At 39.2% G+C, this 20,138-nt stretch overlaps 1 protein-coding gene and 1 long non-coding RNA gene across 2 annotated transcripts in view; one reads left to right on the forward strand and one right to left on the reverse strand.

Annotated features, from left to right (window-relative positions):
• The first annotated feature begins 342 nt into the window (after positions 1 to 342).
• LOC124184314 overlaps positions 343 to 20,138 on the forward strand; it is a 78,639-nt gene continuing 58,843 nt past the window's right edge. The window contains exon 1 of the long non-coding RNA XR_006871165.1: positions 343 to 481. This is a non-coding gene — a long non-coding RNA (uncharacterized LOC124184314). The remainder of the gene's footprint in view (positions 482 to 20,138) is intronic.
• LOC124184313 (cytochrome P450 4C1-like) lies at positions 7,312 to 12,337 on the reverse strand. Its single transcript, XM_046573866.1, has 10 exons — positions 11,903 to 12,337; positions 10,784 to 10,896; positions 10,597 to 10,687; positions 10,278 to 10,472; positions 9,955 to 10,024; positions 9,513 to 9,639; positions 9,369 to 9,438; positions 9,179 to 9,291; positions 8,789 to 9,026; positions 7,312 to 8,685 (listed from the first exon to the last, which is right to left on the reverse strand). Exons 1-10 carry the CDS (start codon positions 12,075 to 12,077, stop codon positions 8,348 to 8,350), a joined length of 1,530 nt encoding a protein of 509 aa, XP_046429822.1. The 5' UTR covers positions 12,078 to 12,337; the 3' UTR covers positions 7,312 to 8,347.

Below are 20,138 nucleotides of genomic sequence, written 5' to 3' on the forward strand. Positions count from 1 at the left end.
GACGAAGTTTCATTACTTGTCTACATCGTTTTTCTTTAACCCTGAATGCAAGTAATAGCCTACGTACCAGATCACAGCTCCAAGGATTGCGGGAACTTGGAAAGTGGGGTTCAGGAGCTTTCCTCGTCGTTTATATCCTTTCCTCCGTCGTTGCCAAATAGTCAGGATCTCAGTTCGATTCGCCATGAGGATTGCGTAGCTTCTGTATGAAAAAGCACGTTTTATTCTCGACAAATAAGTGAACGCATCGCAAAAACTTTTACTATCCAATTTCGTATTGCCACAATATTATAGGTTTGAATTTCTGTTTCTTTTCAGGCACGGAACTCCGACGCACACGTGTCATAATTCGAAACTCACTGTGAAACTCACCTGAACGCGGATCGTGGAAGGGTTTCAAAGGACGATGCCCACTCGGTGGATACATCCAAAGTGCTACGCTGTTATCGCTCCTGCGCTAGGAGGATGCCGGAGAAACAAGGTAAGATCAACCCTTATTCAGTAGACTCCTCTCGTGATTTATGCATGAAGTTTCCTCGGCTCCCGAGGATCGCTTGTTTATGTAGGTGTGTATACGATGGGAGTGGACAGGCCGATCTCTCTGCCTCCTGGAGGAGCTTCCATCTCACGGTTTAATATATGCTTCGCGTGGGTATTATTTACCTGTGGGAAATTGACTGCTCTTTAAGGGATCTGTTCGCGTCGGTGATTGAGCCGGACGATGGTTTTACTGTCGGTAAATGCAAACGTGGGATTGGCAAAAGGGTCGACCATCCCTTCGATTTCGTATTACTTGCTCGTACGTTCTCACAGAGATAAAATAATTCTCTTCTCTTGAACAAGCGCGTGACATGTCATAACGAGGCATTAGCTTTCGATTGATTGCTTATGCTTAGGCATGTTCATCTAATTAGCTACTAAAGATTGAGCTTCACAAATATCCTAGATTCATTTTGTAAGTGAGTACAAGTGTTCTAATATGGCGACTGACATTGAATGGTCTGAGGTCGGAGCGAATTCATTGTTCCAACCGCTTTGCAATAATCCCTTGTATCGGATACGTAATCAGTTTACCGAGTTTGTGCAGACGAGCGGAGGAACGTTGGCTCGTTTCACTGCTTCTTGATCCTCCTTGTTTCATGCTTAGTTTGCATGTATGTTCGGTGGAGAGATAATTTATGCTTTGAACTTTCCAACCCTTTACCCTTGAAAATTATTTCTCGGGTTGAGCCTCGGCGGGTTCGGATTCTGATGCGGACCCACCGCCCTGCTGAAATTGTGTATTAACGGAGTGATAAACTATTCCGATTTGATGCGTTTCACCAGGTTTAATTCTGGGTTTGAGATTGCTAGAAATGTCGATGAATGTCTTCGCCTTGAAGTACCTTTTTGAAATGTTTGAAGACCATGAGACCGGCAGATACGAGGAGGAGGATCAGTGTCACGAAATTCCATCCCTTCCAACCCCAGAGGGGTATCCCAGGGGCATCGGCTCTGGCGCAAACCCCCATTTCAAACGATATATAGAATTAATTTTGCCTGGTTTGCGGAATTTTTTTTTTTTTATTTTTTTAATCAAAATCACACTGTTAATTTGGTCCGATTGGGTTTGATGACGTTTTTCTTAGGTTTACAGTGACAGATGTTGCGTGATTTGTTACTTCTTTGTTTTCATAAGGTTTCTTTATTCTCTTTTTTCTGGAATAAAATTTTTCATCATTAGGTTGGCAACGACGCATCGTAATTATTACACGTGGCAACAGAATCGTAGACTTTTTGAAATTGTTCATACCGATGATCGCGATGATAAGAGGTGAGATGGTTTGAACTTTTTTCCTGAAGAAAGGCCTTGTTGTTTGATCTAACGGAAAACTCGCAATTTTTATCTTTTGCATGTGTATAATTTACTATTAATAGTTACACCACGTTTTTAGGGTGTACTTTTGGAGGGGAAATATTTTTACGACAAAGCATACACTCAAAATTAGTTGTTAGGAAGATTGTATGGAAATCATTATTTATTGGTGGTTTCATCTCAAAATATATTCAGCGTATTTATTAATTCGGTGATTCGAAACGGATTTCCGTAGTGGTTATCAGAAATTTGACTAGTTTCCGAAAAGCCACAGTAAAAAAGTAAAAAAGAAGAAATACTGATATCATAAACAAGATCTGTTATATAGTTTTGATTTCAAATCGCCTCCAAATGGCATAAAATATAACCGATTAGTTCGAGCTTATTCTACGATGGCTAATTATTCAGTCGAAATAACTGTTTTTCTATAAATTTAAATTGAGCAATTTTTTCCTTTCGATAGCCAATCCGATGCTGCAGTTTGTTAATTCACATCAATGTTTGTGCAACTTTGAAAAATCAAATATCTATAACCAATATATCAAATACGTCAGAGAAAATGTATTAGAGTGGGATTGTTGCGAATGATTTTCTGAATAAAATGGTCAGCTGCGGAGTGAAATCAAACTAAAAATACCAAATTTTCCACCATTCTAAAACAATCTGAAACGAAAAATGAATATCATGTTTCTCGTTTATAGTTAGCATGTGCGTCTTTGAGATTTTGAAAAAGTAACGATTGTTGACTCAATAATTTCAAACATGAGTAAAATTTTTAATACAAAAAAGAACGTACCGTACTTCGTAAAGAGGGACTTTTTCAAAGTGACTATTTCAAGGCGTCGGGTTTGTTACGAAGCATCAGCCGCGACCCGTTTGCGACAGATTCGCCGTTGAAATAGCGTGAAGACAAGTGTTGCGAAAATTGATCAACGGACACCTTTCTATCAGGGACTGTAAACGCTGAGTTTGATTCCTCAAAGAAGCTTCACGGTCGTCTCGACGAGTCTCTTGTCTCTTGTCCATTTTCATTCCCGCCGCGTGACGAAGCAATTAGTCTCGGGGTAACAATTCAATTGCTGAATAGACGCCGGGATAAAGGCAGTCAGTCGATCCTTGGCCGTCCCTCGGGGCTTTTGTGAGGAGCACTTATTAAACGAATCGCACGAGTGCAATGGCGTATTTCTGTATTCAAAAGTTTAACCCTCGGGAGGAATATAACCGGGAGCTTATCCGGCCCGATTCCGTCCTCCGGGGTCCTCGTGGAATTTGAATTTTTCATTTCTTGGTTAACGAGCGATCGCACCCTTGTATTCGGGGAGGCTTTTGATACTCTGTATATCACCTGTATTAGACGTACCGAGCATTCCATGACAATTCGATCAACATTCTACGCCGATGTCTCAAATTGGCTTCATCATTTTTTGAATGAAAGTACACGACGAAAAACGCCTTTGCAATTTTTTTCAGAATTTTTCGACGCAGCGTATCTGAAGTATCGACGTAGAATCTTGATTGAGATGTCATGGAATGCCCTATACATAGGTAGGTATAATAGGAAAATTTCGAGGGATGCGTTTTTCACGTCAGGCTAATTGCTTTGCAGGGATGTTCTGAGCTCCCTTAAAAAAAACTTCCGCTCAATTTACCTTCGCTTAATCACGCTTGGACCGCGGTGTGAAACTTTCCGAGTTAATCTTGAGTCCGATTGCAAAGTGGCGAAATAATCTGTAGGTGTGCACTTTTTTGTAAATAATTCTGGAAGAGCTGAAGAAAGATGTGAGAATGAATAGTTTCAACTGAAACTTGGAAAATTGCTTTTGTGCAAGTTTTCAAAACTGGAACATCTTTTTGTAATGGATGTGAATAGAGGAAATCGGATTCTCCGCAAATGCACTGCCGTCTCAGATAAATGTCTGCGTCATATTTTATAAACTCGAGAATTTCATCAACTTTAGACAACGACCGTGCATTGCATTATTTCTCAAAGCTTCGTAGCCGTTTTATGCAACACTTTATACTGGGGTGCAAATTTCAATACGATTTATATACAAAATTATATTGCCATTGGTATTGACTGTCGAGAGTTAATTTGCAGCGCGGTTTAATCAAGTTGACATAACGAGGTTTCGAGTGTGTTAGAATGTGATTTTCTCACTGATGCCCGCGGTAATGTCAAATGTAAAATCGAACGTGCATCAAAGTCACTACCACAGCTTGAATATATATATATTCAAATTGGCAAAAGCTGTTTAAAATAACCCAGGCACACTGATAAAACATTTCATTTTTTACAATTACTATAAAGTTTTAGTAAAACAGGCGTCTTTGCAATAACGGTTTCAGTATTGTTTGATTTATATGAAAATTTGGCACAAGTAACTATTTAGTGTGGAAATAGGTGTCAATACCACTTAAATATGTTTAATCACTTTAATTAATTTTCTAGGCTTATTGTTGCGCCATTACCAAATTATCGCAATAATTACAAGAAAATATATTACGAGTAACTATAATCGAGAAAGAATAGTAAGAAATACTGCGGAGTTTTCGGTTACATCGAAAGAAACTCATCTCCACTTTGTATAAAAAACTGTAATATATTTCTCGATTACGGTGAAAAATGAAAATAGTCGAGGACTGTGTAACAACCAGAATTTGAAATTTCTCTTAGTCTATCACTCTACTCTTTTGTAATGCGACAAAACGTACGAATTTGTGTGTAACACTTCGCTACAAAGGGTTGAAATTTATCGCTGTCTCGCGGGACCTTTTACCGCAAGCTATTCTCTGTTCACGATTCATTTGATTAATAATTTCAACCGTCCAGAGAGCGGGTTCGAGTAGAAAAGGGAAGAACTCTGCGAGATGAGAATCTGCCTGCCGGTACACCTTGTGCAAAATTACGCATCCGGGCTTTTCCGCTTTTGGCGTGGATCACCACTTTTTACTTTCCTCCAACTTTGAGCATTTGACTCGGCTTATGCAAAAACTTTTCAAATAATCTCCGTACAGTGAAAACTTGATATTGTCGACTGGAAAATATCACGGACCGGGAGCCTTCTGGATTTTGTGTAATCTGCAATATACTCGGGATTCCTTGTCGCAGGCAAGTTCAATTAACGTGGAAAATCTTTCTCAGAAAACACTGAGATCTGCACTGAGAAAAATTTCATTTGTTATACTAACTAGAAAAATTCAGTAAAACAGGTATTGTTAAAAAAAAACTATTGTTGAAAAATGGTTTTTAGAAAAACATTCTGTAGAACAATTCTCCTGTAGATTAATTCATGCGGGATTATTTTCGACGTGAATCTCGAATTCCTTTCTATGGTAAAATATTGCGTAGAAAAATATTCCAGTAGAAACGAGTCCTTTAAGGAACATATTCTGTAGAACATTTGCTCTGTAGAACCGACTTGTAGAATCGATCCTTTTTCACGATTGTGTTATAGAAATCTGTCAACTACACGGAAAATATCCAATTGTTCAACTACAGAAAAATATTTGACAGCTAAAATATTCTGTAGAATAATTTTTTTGTAGAATAATTTATGCAGGATCATTTCTGAAGTGAATCTCGAGTTCCTTTGCATGAGAAAATATTCCGTAGAAAAACATTTCCGTAGAATCGAGCTTGTAGAACATATTTTGTATAACATTTGTCCTGTAGAATCGAACCGCATTCCAATATACCGTATATTGGTATCGTACGCAGTGCTTCGAAAATTTTGTCACTGTATCGGCGAGGGTTGCGCACTTACATTGTCCGGAAATTGATTCCGTGTAAATCGGAAATAGACTGCTGCGTTACGCACCGTCGACGTACGTAAGTATCTTTGTACCGCACCTACGAACATTTTGAGTCCAATTTATTTTCAAGTTAGATCGAGGTCGATGCACTTTCGTTCGACGTGTTCGTTTATTATTAGATTCGTCGATATTTTCATACTTCTCATCGTTCGTAATAAAATTTGATCGAAGAACAGTAATAATTTATTAATTCAATAAATACCGGTCCAATAATTTTATACTTTTAAATTCATTAAACGCACAGAGAAAGCGGATTTGTTAAATTCACCAACTATGGCAAGTGAAATGTTTGTTTGATTGAAGAAAATCTTATTTGATCCGACAAAAAAGTGGTCAGAAAAATAATTCACGTTACCAAGTGAGTTTTCATTCATCAAATTTGTTTCAATTAAAAAAAAACATTTATTTCGCGGTATTTAATCGCCATACTTGGTAAATTCAACGAATGCTTTTTCGTCTTCGGTTCCTAAACTTTCTTCATTCGAAAGTAGATTTTAAAATTATTCCTATCATAGAATGACCGAATTTTTCGCGAATAAACGCTGTCGGATAGCGAAATTTGCAATAGAACACAGCGATCAAATTTTTCCCTTATGTAACGCGTCTGGGACCGATATTGCAAATTCCTGAGAATTCAGGGCTCCGTTCTATGCCGTCCTTTTCGGCTTTCGCAGAGCTGTCCTTTCGCCTTTGGGTTCGGCGATTCGTCGTTTGGCCCTGAACGTCGTCTAGCATATTTGTAAGGGTGGTTACGACCTTAATCAAGCTGAGGTTACAGGGGTTGTTTTAATTACGGAACCGTCGGGTCATAATTTTAACGTTACACTGACATTTCGTCCACCGTTGAACCGTTTCCTCGGATTACAAAAGGCACTGACGAAATTGTGAACGACACTGCACGGAAAGAAAAACATTGTAGATTTTACATCTTCTCTTGTGACTATATGGATGGCAAAAAAAAAAAAAAAAAGAAAATCCGATAATAAGAGTTACAAAACCAATACTGAGAGTTACGATATACTTGCAATTAGATAGATATACAACAATTGATGTAGATTTGACTGTAAAAAAGTGCTGTCCATATATTCATCACGACAAATGTAAAATCCTATGTTATATTTTTTTTCCGTATATACCTATTTTCATCAACTTGTTTTGACGTATTTTTTTTGCCAAGGTAGCTGGCTTAATTACGTTATAACGAACCCCGCTTGCATTTTCATTTGAAATTGTTCCGCTGCCCGCAATTTTCCTAGACGCGTTACAGCGGCCTGAAGTTTCTTTTTTTCATCTTCTTTTTCCATGTAATTTTCCACTCGGCTCGTCCCCTCCAAAGAACCTTTACGGTATCATTTTTTTATTTTTTTTTTCCATCTTTGGCTGACGTATAAACACAATTTTACATGTTATACTATCATAATTTTGCATTATTCATATTTTTACGCATGACAAATGAATGCAGAAATGGCGCCTGGTAATTCACGCGTGAATTTGTCTGCTTCGTGCAATCATTTGAAATTCAATATCATTTTTCGTTCCGTTAAACTCGGAGTTATTCGATGAAACGTGAAAGAGAAACGAACGAAATATGAATGAAAAGAAAGCTGTGGAAAAACAGAGGGAATAAAAGTAATTAGTCGACGTTTTACGTGGCATGAAAAGCTTTAGTAATAACCAGGGGTGACTCCGGTCCCGATGTAACTCTCGACCCGTTCCACAGCCATTTGAAATCAATAACAGCATTCGCGGAAATTGCGCCTGGATATGAAATTGGAAAAAGCATTTAACCAGAAAGTTATGTATGGTACACTAAAATAGAGAGAAAAAAATTATCGTGCACGTTGCTCTGCGGGTTATACAGGTCATGGGGCTTTCACTCGCATTAAGCGAACCACTTATATACATGTATACACATATACATATATCTAGCTGATATTATGTGAGTTAAATCTAGACCGCTGGCCAAATAAAGTGACCAGCAATGTTTGAATTTGTTATATTTTTACAGCTTTCATCTCATCCGGTGTAGCCGAATAATATTTTTACGAATAAATTGCGCGCCGTTATACGTTGTAAAAATAAATATACGAGATGTTGAAACACATTGTGACGCTTATTCCATGTTGCTTTGGTATTAGGTGGAGGCTGAGAATCACGGAGGGAAAAGGTTAGACCTAACCTCGCGGAATCTCTGAAGATGGGCGGGTCGTTGACCCCGGCTCAGAGAAATTGCTTCTATCGGCTTACCGGCTCTGGTTTTATTTGTTTTACACAGGCAACGGCCGTATTTCGGGCTGCATTCTATTCTATGTCGAAAGTTACGGGAACGTTTGTGTCTAGGTTCGGGTTTTCGAATTTCTGGATGAATCTTTTTCGTCTATTGAAATCCGGGACTGTAATCGACGCGCAAAGGCTACTGTTGAACGGAGACTTTAGTTTTCAGTCACGGATTTTTGGCGATTCGCTCCACCTACCAACGCGATATGAATTTGGTATTTTTTAAATATGACGAATCCAATTAGTTTCGTTAAAGTACCAAGCGTGGAATTATACGTGTAAGAGTTGGTACGTATTTTCGAAAACTTTGATACGAAAATGAATAACATGTTTTCCCAGATGCATTATTTATTTTTACAAACAACTGCAGTTTGTGGAGATTCGTTGTGAAATTCATCCCTACTACTTGCGGATAAAGTAGATCTTGATTCCGTCCTGTGGCCTGAGTATGAATTCACTGTGACACTTGATCTCCTCATATTTCACAGCGCTCTTGACCCACCATTCTCTCAATACTGCTGTTAAGACGATCTTCTCCTCCAAAATGGCGAATTTTTGTCCAATACAGTTTCTGAGTCCGGCACTGAAGGGTATGTACGCGTACGGATGTCGCCCTTGAGAATTCTCCGGTAAAAATCTGTCCGGATCGAATTTATCCGGATTTGGCCAATGGTTCGGATGCCGGTGAACGTAGTGTATCAGAACGCGAGCGTAGATACCCTTAAGCACTTTGTATCCAGCTGCTCGATAAGATTTTATGGATAAAAATCGTCACGTGTAGTACAAACACTTGTCGTGGTAAATACTTGTAATCGTCGAGGCGTCATCAGCCAATTGACCCACCTATTTCCGTGTCTTCGGTTATGGTTCGACTCACCGATGGCACAGCGGGAAATAGTCTCAGTGTTTCCTTTATCACCCTTTCAAGGTATCTGAGTTCGTTGATTTGTTGAATCGTCGCTGGTTCCTTCGAGTCCCCAAATATGCGCAAATGCTCCTCGTGGATTTTTTCTTGGACTTCCGGATTATTGCCGATGCAGAAAAGCGCCCAACTTATAGTCGCAGCCGACGTATCGTGACCCTGGAGAAAATTTCAATTCCATGTCATTCCATTCTTTCATCGATGAGACTGACCATTCGACGATTCGATATGATTTCAAGCGGGATTTCACGTGGAACGCGATTCCACTCGAGTTAGCAAAAGTAAAGTTCATCGTCGTTGGTCATACTCACTGCGAATAAAAACGTGTCAACTTCTTGTCGCAACTCGTCGTCGGTGAGTGGCATCTTTTCACGTTCGCACGCGTCCAACAAGTGGTCTAAAAATGCCTGTGATTTTGGTTTCTCTGTGTAAACGAAAGCGTTATTTATTTCGATTAATCGATTGAAACGTGTAACATAAAATGTTTCAGATCCTCCTCACCGAACTTGTAGTTTTCATCGGAGTTATTTTGCTGACGGATTTTCTGGGCCGCCTTTTTTTCACTTATTACCTACAAATGCAGAAAAAGTAAGGTCAGTACGTAAGTTTCGTAAACGAATGAGGCGATTGTTCTTTCATTCTTACCTTCTTTGTAAACTTGTGCGCTGTTTCTACAAAATGCTTGAATTTTTTTCCACGCTGAGTCTGATAGTAGAACCAGTCATTATGTAGCCAAGGTCGGAAATTCCGTTCTACAGCTTCGGCGCTGATTCTACGAATGAAACAGACTTTGGTAAAATACGTAGGATGCATTTGTATGGGTATAGATCCACTACTCAATTTCTTCTACTGGCCGAGCGCAAGTTTTTCACCCTCAAAAAGTCGATCTCTTTGTTCCACTTTGATTTTGTACCAAGCGCGACTAAGGCTTGTAACAAGTTGTGAGTCCATATCTGTTTTGATATTGTTCCGGTATGTGTAGTCGACTTGACACTGGTTTTTTCAACAACATTTTGTACGGTACTCTACGTAATTAAGATTTCACATATCCATTACGATGCAATGTATTTCTGCTTGAAATTCATACCGATTTAAGGCTGTTGCATATTCCAAATTTTCGTCCATTTGAGCATTGATGTTGACCCCCATTGCTGCTTCTGGAGTTGACAAGAGAATTAGAAATAATTCATCTACTTTAAGACGAAATTTCTAGTGAATGAAAAATTGCGAGTGAAAGAAAGAGGAGCGAGGAGGTTGTCGTACAGTGAAATAGATAGATCAACTGTTGTTTATAAATTGAACGAATATAGATTACCGCATCAAAGTCCAATCTCGCAAGTGTCATTTTACGACTTTATATTCGTTTCGCATATTTTACCTGCACACGGAGCGTGTAGTATAGTATCTCACCACAGATTATATCCAGTGTACATTTCAATGAAAAAGCATGAATATCGATCGGTTCTTCTGGATTCGTCTTTAGCTCTGTCTCGATACATTTTTTCAAAACTTCCGTCTTCTCAAACATTACCACTGAATATTCCTCCAATATATTGTAATGAAAGGTTGGGGTAATCAATTTTCTGTGCTGATGCCACGTTTCCCCTGCGTAAGGAATACAAAAACCGTGCATTATTGCGAACCATCATCAATGAACAATATCAAATCTGTGAAAAATTGATACCGGAATTGTACTACTTATTGCCTGTAATGAAGCGATTTCACCGACCTGTAGAAGTTATCAGTCCTGTACCCAGCCACGGTTGAACGAAACTATAAATGTCTGATTTCGTAATGAGCGTCTTGCTGCGCAAAATCACCTAATTTACACAGAGAATAACAAAATCGCAAAACATCGTTACTTTGCTGTGTCGGACAACGTGACGACTGAATCATGAGAGTGAGGTATTACTTACGCTGACAGTTTCTGGCGAAATAAAATGAATGTTTGCTTTAGTTCCAAGCCAAATGCGGAATAATCCATCCATCTGATACTGTTCGCACAGGTCACGGAACCATTTCAAGCGATCTGTAAGCGTTATTTGCGTAATGTAGGGTAGATGCGCCGTTTGTGGCCAATCGTGTAAAGCGTTTCAGTTGTATCTACTCAATAGTTCGAAAATAAAATCTTACGAAGTCGATTACTTATACATATCCACTTTTGCACTATTTGTGGTTAGGCATTTTTTTTTACACGCAATGGATTAGCTACCAATGGTACGATTGATGGCCGCACAGAGTACTTGAGAGGCTAAAAATCGTACGTCTACTCTAATTCTCAGTGAAAAGTACTGATTACAAAACACTCGTTTTGCGTTGGACGTGGTATTCTATTCTTTAGGCATTCCACTCCAAACCGACCTACGTCTGGCCCTTACTAATCGGCGATTTTATTCATCTTTAAGTATCGTGTAGAGTGTACGAAAAAATCGTCTTTCACCGAGTTTAACATTTTTTTAACCACGGTTTATTTAATAGTTTGATTTTTACTGCTCCCTAAAACATAAAAACCCAATCTTCGAATGCGTAGCTCTAATCGATTGGCGTCAAATTTTTCTCAAATGCTTCGTTAAAAAGGAAAATTTTGAGACCGAGATGAAAGTGGACAAGCTTTTGCTTTCAGAGTTGTAGGCGAATACACGAGTAATTAAGAAGCGAGAAAAATGAAATTATATACAAATTTGGAAAATACTAATCTATATTTTATACGTTTTTTCTCACTTTTTAATTACTTGTTTCACCTGTAAGTTCTAAACCAAAAGCTTGCCCACTTTCGTCTTGGTCTCAAAACTTTCGTTTTCTAACAAAGAATTCCTGAGAAAACTTTGAAGCCAGTCAACCGGGGCTTATTATTTGAAAATTAGGTTTATCATGTTTTCGAACGATTATCGTGTTTATCTTTATCGAGCAGTAAAAATCGAACCCGTGGTCCAAAAAAATTCAAACAAAAAATATTTCGTTCCTTTGACGCCGCAATTTCAGAGCGACAAAACAGTGTTCATTTTTCTAATAACGACGGCTGTATTTGAGCTCACCTTTGCGATCGACCTTTATAATCATCAGCGCGTTCCCCACTATAGGATGAGCCTTTGGTCCCGGAATTTTATTGACGGTATTGGCAAATCTGTAATACTCGTAAAGCCATTTAGCCACTTTCACGAGAACTACGGCGAACCATGTCGTCAATAACAGAATTATATAATCATTCATCACGCTTTATCGTAAAATTTACACTCCAAATTGAAAATTCACTGCAGCACAGGCTGAATTTTCATCGAATACATCCGCTCGCTACAATTGGAATATTCGCAATGCGTGTCACCTTATCGTCGCCGTAGAAGTTTTACCTTACATTTATTTATTGTTCATACAGAATTTGTTCTGTAATCGCGCAAATTATTATACTTAACTGCCGCCGATAGAAAAGACGATAGCAATGAGACTGGCATAGCGCCCTTAGGACATCGCTACAAGCATATAGTGTTGATTTTGCTATATTTATGGCACACTTGACACTCTTATATAAGTGACACTGGCACTTACATAAATGCTAATTGTGCAAGCAGTATCAACAATCAACCGACATATTATGTCGTCTTTATCAACTCTTAGCAGATATACGATGCGTATTTGTATTATCTCGTTATACTTTACAATACTGCATAGTTAATATATTCACGTTTTACTTTTCATATCAAGTTTTTACTTGTAACGTGACAACGCGGTACCGTGTATTTGAAAAAAATACAACTTCTAATCTAATATGGGTCTTCGCTGGAACCATGGCGTAGTTTGAGGCAGTACTGTTGCTGGTTACACAGAAGAGGGAAAATTTAATTCTTAAATTTAGTTTTCATGATTAAATAACATTTACATTAATGAATTATTACATCAAATCAATCATTTCTCTGCGTAATAGACAATTTACGCGTGGCTAAATTGTGGAAAACTTAAATGTATTTTTATAATTACACAATTATCGCCTTGGATATATTCACGATCGATACCATATTTATGATCGGCTAGTTCCGTTTATAAATTAGTTCCGTAGCGATAATGAGAAACACTGGCATTTAATACTGTTTTTTTTTTACCTTGGTCACTTGTACTATAATTTCTTGTAAATATTGCGATAATATGATGCTGCTGTTACAATAAATTAGCGTTGGGCCCTTATCGAACTGAAACAAACCGCGAAACTAATTCTTGTTTCGATAATATCCATCACCTTACAACGACTTCGATTACTGGAAGTACCGTCAAATATGATAAAAATATTTTGCTGCTATTATTAATCATTGTTCGTTATATCGGTACCTATCGCATTATATTATTTGCTTCGTAGCTTGTTGTATCGAATTTCGTACCCTGGTTACACGATGATTATAATTTGTATTGTGAATCATATTGAATTCAGACGACTACCACAGATCATATAAATAAGGCGCAGGCGGATAACGAGTTGTGGCGGTGATTCGCTAATGATCATCTCTCTCTTTTTGCTGCTGATGTACGCCGCGCTGTGTAATTATAACGAAAAAAAAGTGGCATTCACTTTATATTTTACACAATGAATAGCCGTGAGTAGAGTGCAGCTGGCATCGCGGCTGAAGGAAGTTATTCAAATAGGCACCCAGTCCAGTCGTAGTATAATTGCTAAGTTCTTGGGAACGTCGACGTAAAGAATATTTGAAAGATTGAATATAAAATCCGTTTTTGTCATTCCAGAATGAAAAATAACCCTTTCAGACGGTAACTACAACTCTAACGAATATGTAATCCCCATAAAATCATCCCCGTATCACCGAGAGAAATTTTCAGTTCCGGTTACCGCTCATCCTTAACTATTTTCATTTTTTATTACAGTCGAAAAGTACAGACAATAAATTGATATTAAAGCCTTATTTAACTAAAAAAGTAGAGTAAACCTCAGAAACTGATTTAGCCTTGGAATTACCAAAAAAGAATCGACAATAGCGCAAAATGGTAACGCGTACCTCGTTTTTCGTCATTCCAACGATATTCTGACAGTTTCTTCAACGATACCTGTTTTACTGAATTTTTCTAGTCCCTGTAACAAATGAAATTTTTCTCAGTGTATAAACCTTGTGGTCATTGACGTAAAAATGGTTAAAAAATTGCATCCGAAATTGATTTTCGGCCTTTCAGAATGAAAAATAACCCTCTCTCATCTGCAATATTCACGAGTACAACTCGTTTTAACGTCTATTCCTCGTAAAATCATCAGTCAAGGTGTGCGAGTCGCCGCTAAGCGACGTCTGGAGGCCAAATCTGGAGTACCGATTAATTCACGAGCCGATTAATCAGTGGCCTCAGTTTCCGGGACCGATTCTCATCAAGCCCGCCTTCGATGTCGCTCCTCGGATGCTCTGCGGCCGGGGCGCAGCGTCGGTAGAACTCCTGACACTAAATAATTTCTGCATCCGCGGAGCCGAAACTCGTGCGTGAAACACAATTGTTACCCGTACATACCTACGCGCAAGTACAGCTCAACCCCGGTGGGAAAGTACATTTGCCGATCTATAAAATATAAATTATCGGCTTTCACCTCGCATCAAATTTCGAACAGATTGAGCGATGCTTCCGAGCGTTGTTTCAAGCTACGATTCAGGCCTACGATTAATTCGATCTAATTTTTCCTTGTTCTTTAATTTTCTTTCGTTTCTCATTTCGTCCCGCCATTGGTGAAATTTTTTTACGTTGGTGAGAAAAAAGTACCAAGAATAAATCAGCTGGACCGTCTGAATCAAAGTTTAGATAAAGAGGATAAAAGCTGTTTAAACAATCTCGAGCAGCATCGTTTACGCCAATGATGGTAAACCCGAATCAGATAACATCGATAACTACTTCGTAGAAATGAATCTGAGGAAATTCGAGTAACGCAAGCTGAGGTATTAACAATTTTAGTAAAGGTAAATAATCCGATAAAGAAATTTCTACCAGTAGCGGTAAAATACTTTCAGTTTGCAAAGCAGAACAAATTTGCTTTGTCAAGCTTGAGTTTCACGCACCGATCGACGCGAAGGGATAATGGCCGAATCAAACCCTGCGGCAAAGCTGCAATTATAATTATCGTTGTTCAACATCGTCATATTGGGACCGTGGATTAACGATCGCGAGTTTTGCACACATTCCAATCCGACAGGTGCAGCTTAATACTGATTTCCGTATCTCAGCCGTTGATGTTCCCTCATTTTGAAAGCTCTTCCGGGAGCTTAAGCCCTCGGCTTTTCGGGACTATAGATGAAAACTCGTTGATGATAATGTCTGAGAGGCTGCTGCAGCGGGGCTCGAGGGACGGGGGCTAATTTTATCCGATGATATTCCTGTAACGGCTAATTGAATCCCGTCGTTTTCTCGGGACCCCTTGTACCTAGATGCCGTATTCTTGGTTTGTTCTTTATTCTTTTATCAAGGAAGTAATAAACGGACGAAGGAGACCGTGGCGAAGAATTACGCAATATTCCTGCGCTGCGCTGCAGTTCCTACCCTCCGAGAAGCTTTTATTATATTTCTTCTCGTCGAGAGATTTATTCATTGCCTGATTGCATCTCCAGGTACCACGTGACTCTCCGCTTGCGTCGTTCGCCTTTTTATATCTCTTCGTATACGTACGTATCCATACCTATATATACCTACAATTTGCGTCGCATGAAACGTAGCTGCAGCTAAAGCGACGTCTTCGTCGAGCGGTTCAGGAAACCGGAAATTGATCGCAAAAACCGGTACGAATGCAGCTTCGGTAAAGTTTCGACTCGATTCCTGTATCCGTGTTGAATATACAATCTCGCAATGTTTACACACCTTCCGGGATCATGACAATCGTTTTATGACAGGTTTACTACAAACGCATCTTCTATTCGTGTCACAAGCTTCGAGTGAAGGAAAAATTTCACTGCCTGCAATTCGGTTTTATGCAATAGTTGGAATAAGTATTTTTTCCCATACAGAGATGAGGGAGCGTGTTTTGAAAATTATTACCGGCTCACTTGTGCAACTGGTGAATAATATGCGAAGTAGTTTGTGACGGATTTTCACAACAACTTTAGTTTGCAAAAAATTAAATTATCAAGTTAATAATGTGACCAGAGTTAAGTCGAGAGTAAAGTCCTATATGTAACACGGGAATAAAAGTCGATTATTCCCTTGTTACATAATGTACTATTACACAGGTACGAGAAGAATATATTGCGAATCTTGACGCTAGAACAATATTTTCAATTTCTCAAGACTAAGGTTTTTTTATCTAAGGATTGGTTTGAGTTGTCTTATCAACCTCCGGTTGCTTCTATGGTTTTTGCATAATGTAACGTCGAATTCCAATTGAAACCAAAACTTTTCGGTCCATGACTTTGTTTCAGTGATCTATTTAGTTTTCGAGTTACACTTGATTCTCTGTAATCGTCTCAACGTCGTGGAATAAAAGTGACCAGAAAGTCGAAAGTCGCTTTTATCAACTGACAAAACCATTTCGCAAAGTTTAAACCGGTTTTGAGAGAGTCGCGGTTTTGGTCAAGTGGACTGCAAGTCGAATGCCCTGTACATACCTACCTCGGTTGGGTAATTCGCCGTTGCTACACGAGTCTCCGCGGTCCAAGCACGGCGCATGCAAATGAAGGGCGTCATCCCCTAACGGTGCCTTTGTCGAGTAACCCATTTGACCCGAAGACCGTTGCAAAATTTTCAAGATATTTTGTCAGGCCTATCTTTATCGCGGTTGCGTTATCGTTGCAAGGGTTATCGATTTAACGATATCTCGCCGACGTCATTTTCATTTTCATTTTCATTTTCATTTCGAGCATCCCTTCAAATCTGTAGCCAGCCAAATTGCAGCTGATGGGCACTTCATGTTCCGGCAAAGAAGCGCATTCCTGCAAAAAAACTTTGGATTCAGGTTTCCATATTTTTGTCTTCCTTGTCGCGCGTTAGCTGTAAATTGTCGGGCAGGTGATTTAGTCATCGTTGCACATCCGAGGCATCCGGTCGAGTTGTAAAAGTTTAATGATTAACGGTAGTTTGAATTTTCTAACGAGAATGGAGGAGGTTTTGCGTAGTTAGATTTAACCAAATCGGGGCTGCAAGTTTCACCATCGGTTTCTCGCCCCTCGCCATGTCTCATGGTCGCCTCCACCTTATATCGCCAACTAAGAAGAAAAGATCCCGTAACTTTGCACATTGCGGGCTTAACTCCGTACGGAGCTACATTTTTACGTTGTGACGACCCTGCGCCGTTGGAAGCGGATTTCATATCCCGTGTCTGTGCTCTTTATTTCGTTATAGCCTTAACGGTCGAAATCGCTCAAAAAAAAAAAAGGAAAAAAGAAGCCGAAACATAGAGACGAAACTTTAAGGATCGTTTTACCACCGGATGTTCAACTGGCTGTATTTCATTATTCAACCTAGGTAGTGATTTAAAAAAAAAGTTGTAAACAAGTGCTCGTGAAGCGAATGCAGGGAAAAAAGTAGCAATATACTTGCATTTATTCATGTCATATTTATTTATGATTATATTATGGAAAACTTTTAGTTGTTACGATAAGTGTGTAAAGTACTGGTCTCCTTCCGTTTTCTTGTCACAACAGATTTCATTTAATTATTTCATCGAAAATTTACCTAGTGAAATACGGTACGATAGATGCCCCATGTGAACGTATACGTTTGAAATCTATTGGTTAACCGTGTTTTATTTTTTTTATTGATTTTACAGTAACTAACAGAAGTTTTCAGTGAAAGGTAACACGCCGTGAGTGTATCGGATGTAACTTCAGTTGCCTATTTGCCGGCGCAACTCCCGAAAACTCCCGATGTGTGCGGAAGGTTTGACCCATGTTTAACGGAGAGGTTCGACTAACCAAATAATCGCCACTATGTGTGTTTCAATGTTTGTCGGATGCCGGTAACGTGGAAGTTGTAGAAGAAAACTAGGAAAAAGTGCCTGTTAAGGTTATGAGAGGTGCCTCGGATAGCAAATTTCCGGATTATTTCAGGCGAGGGGTGTCCGCTCCTGCCGGATTCGATGCCGGCCCTTGTTTCTGATGAACGACATCAATAACACATTGCAGGAAATTAAGTGTCAACGTGTGTTTTCAGCAATTGAGATTAACAAGAATCAGACAGCAAAGTGCGAGTCAAAATTCCCCCTCGGATAACCATAAACTTATCCTTATTCACCGTTTCACACGATTGCGTAGTTTCGGTTTTTTATATAATACGTCGCCTCACGTTTTCCGTTCAAGCTGTTTTCTCTACAAACTGTTTCACTTAGCTGCTTTGAATTTCACTGCAGCGTTATAGCGCAGCGTAATTTATATCCTCTACTAGCGTTAATAAAGTATAAACAGGTATAAACAGTTCCACCTGCGTCTGATTGTGAATTGTTGAATTGTCGATTTCCAGTCGCCCGTTACGACAATTATACAAGGAAAGCGTTGAAGTGGAAAGAACGGTAAACAATGATTCATTTCCGTGCCATCATCGGCAGTATTCGAAGCTCAATATAAGTTTAAACGAGTTTCAGAAGCACGGAACCTGGCGTCGCCGCGAACGATTTCCCCGCTTTTCTTCGTTTTATACGAGTTTAAAAGTTGAATCGTTGAAAAAATCTTTCATGTCTTCCTTTCCTTGGGTTATAAAAACGCTTGAATTAAAGCTGAAAATTTATGCAGCCCGCACGTGCGCCGATTCTATTTTCTCTTGGGCCCTCACCCTTTTGGCGTGAAAAACCAGACGCGGCGGGGGGGCGGGAAAAAATAATTGAAGAAAAGCTCGAGAACTCGGGCAACAAGCTCTCGGCGAACTCCCTTGGCGTGTACGTAGGAATGCGGCGACACTCTGCGGCGATATGGGAGCCCGGAAAGTCTAAGCCACCCATACCAGAGTCACAAATCTTCGTCGTCTCTGACGCTTAATACAAGTTTCAAGCGGTTACGTGCCGAAACGTTACCGGGGAATCCTGGCTTTATCGAGTCTTGGGTTAAACCGTCGCGGCCTGCCGAGCTATCGCTTACCAACACTTTCAGGATTCCTCCTGCCGATTTTATTCGCTCGATTAACAACCCCGCGATCCACAACAACGCTTATTTTCACGGGGGGTTTGCGCGTCTCCTTGTCTCTCAGTAATTTTCGACGAAATATAGAAAAAGGAAAATTCACCGTCGTTAGTCCGCTTAACGCGCAGAGTTTGCTCCAATTAATTCTTTGCCGGTATACGATGTGAGGGGGCAAAATATGCTTCTTCTGCAACCGCTAAGGCGGGAGGGAATGTTTCCTGTATTTAAAAAAATTTCAATTGTGGGCAGTTACGTAGTTGAACATTTTAATGAAATGCAGGGTATCGTTGCGATATCTGTTTAAATATTCCTGGAATTATAAGAAAATGCGGGAAGAATACAAGGGAAATTATTTAATATTTAATACTAAACTTTCTATCCGATGCAATATCAGATTTTTCTCTTTACTTTGCTTAATTTTTTTTTTTAGTCTTTGTAACACTTTAACATCAAGTTATTCTTGCGCCAACATCAAAAAATGGAAATTCTTATACGAAAATATACCTATTACGAGTTATTATAATCAAAAATAATAATAAAACGTCACGCTAGATTTTATGGTTACAGCTACGAAAGTGATTTTAATTTTGTACGCGGAATTATATTTTTCGGTTGGATCGGAAAAAGTGCTAATAATTTTAGGAATGTACATAGTAATCACAACTAATTGTAAGATTTTTTCTCCGTGTGCTTATTAAGTAACTTGACGGGGAGAGGGGGGTGGGGGCAGAAACTCAAAGTGATGATAACAGAGAAAAGTCTTATTTGTACGTGAAAAATGATCATTTTGGGAGAATCGCCCATATCTGTTAATGCGAAGAGATACTTATTGCCGGCGAGTGTAAAAATGACGCGATAAAATTGACCTAAAAAAAGTAAACTAATTGGCAAAAAGAATCACGTAGAAAAAAAAATCGGTCCTAGCGAGAGTTTTCGCTCACATTCAGCTTGCTGCAACACTCGTTAATGGATTTTTTACTTAATTAAAGCTGCGGCATTAATTAATTACGCTAAGAGGCAACAGCCCAGCGTCGTTATACGTGTACCAGGTAACCGCAAATGCAGTGAGCTTGGGCTTAGTCCCTTGTGGTAAAAAATCATTGAATTTTTCAGTGACTTTGCTCCGGCAAAAATATTCCAAAATACTTTGTACGGGAATTTTAAGACCGTACCAAATTCGCCGTACAGGCTCTGATGGAAA

The sequence above is a fragment of the Neodiprion fabricii genome, chromosome 6, assembly GCF_021155785.1.
Source record: "Neodiprion fabricii isolate iyNeoFabr1 chromosome 6, iyNeoFabr1.1, whole genome shotgun sequence".
Lineage (NCBI taxonomy): Eukaryota > Metazoa > Arthropoda > Insecta > Hymenoptera > Diprionidae > Neodiprion > Neodiprion fabricii.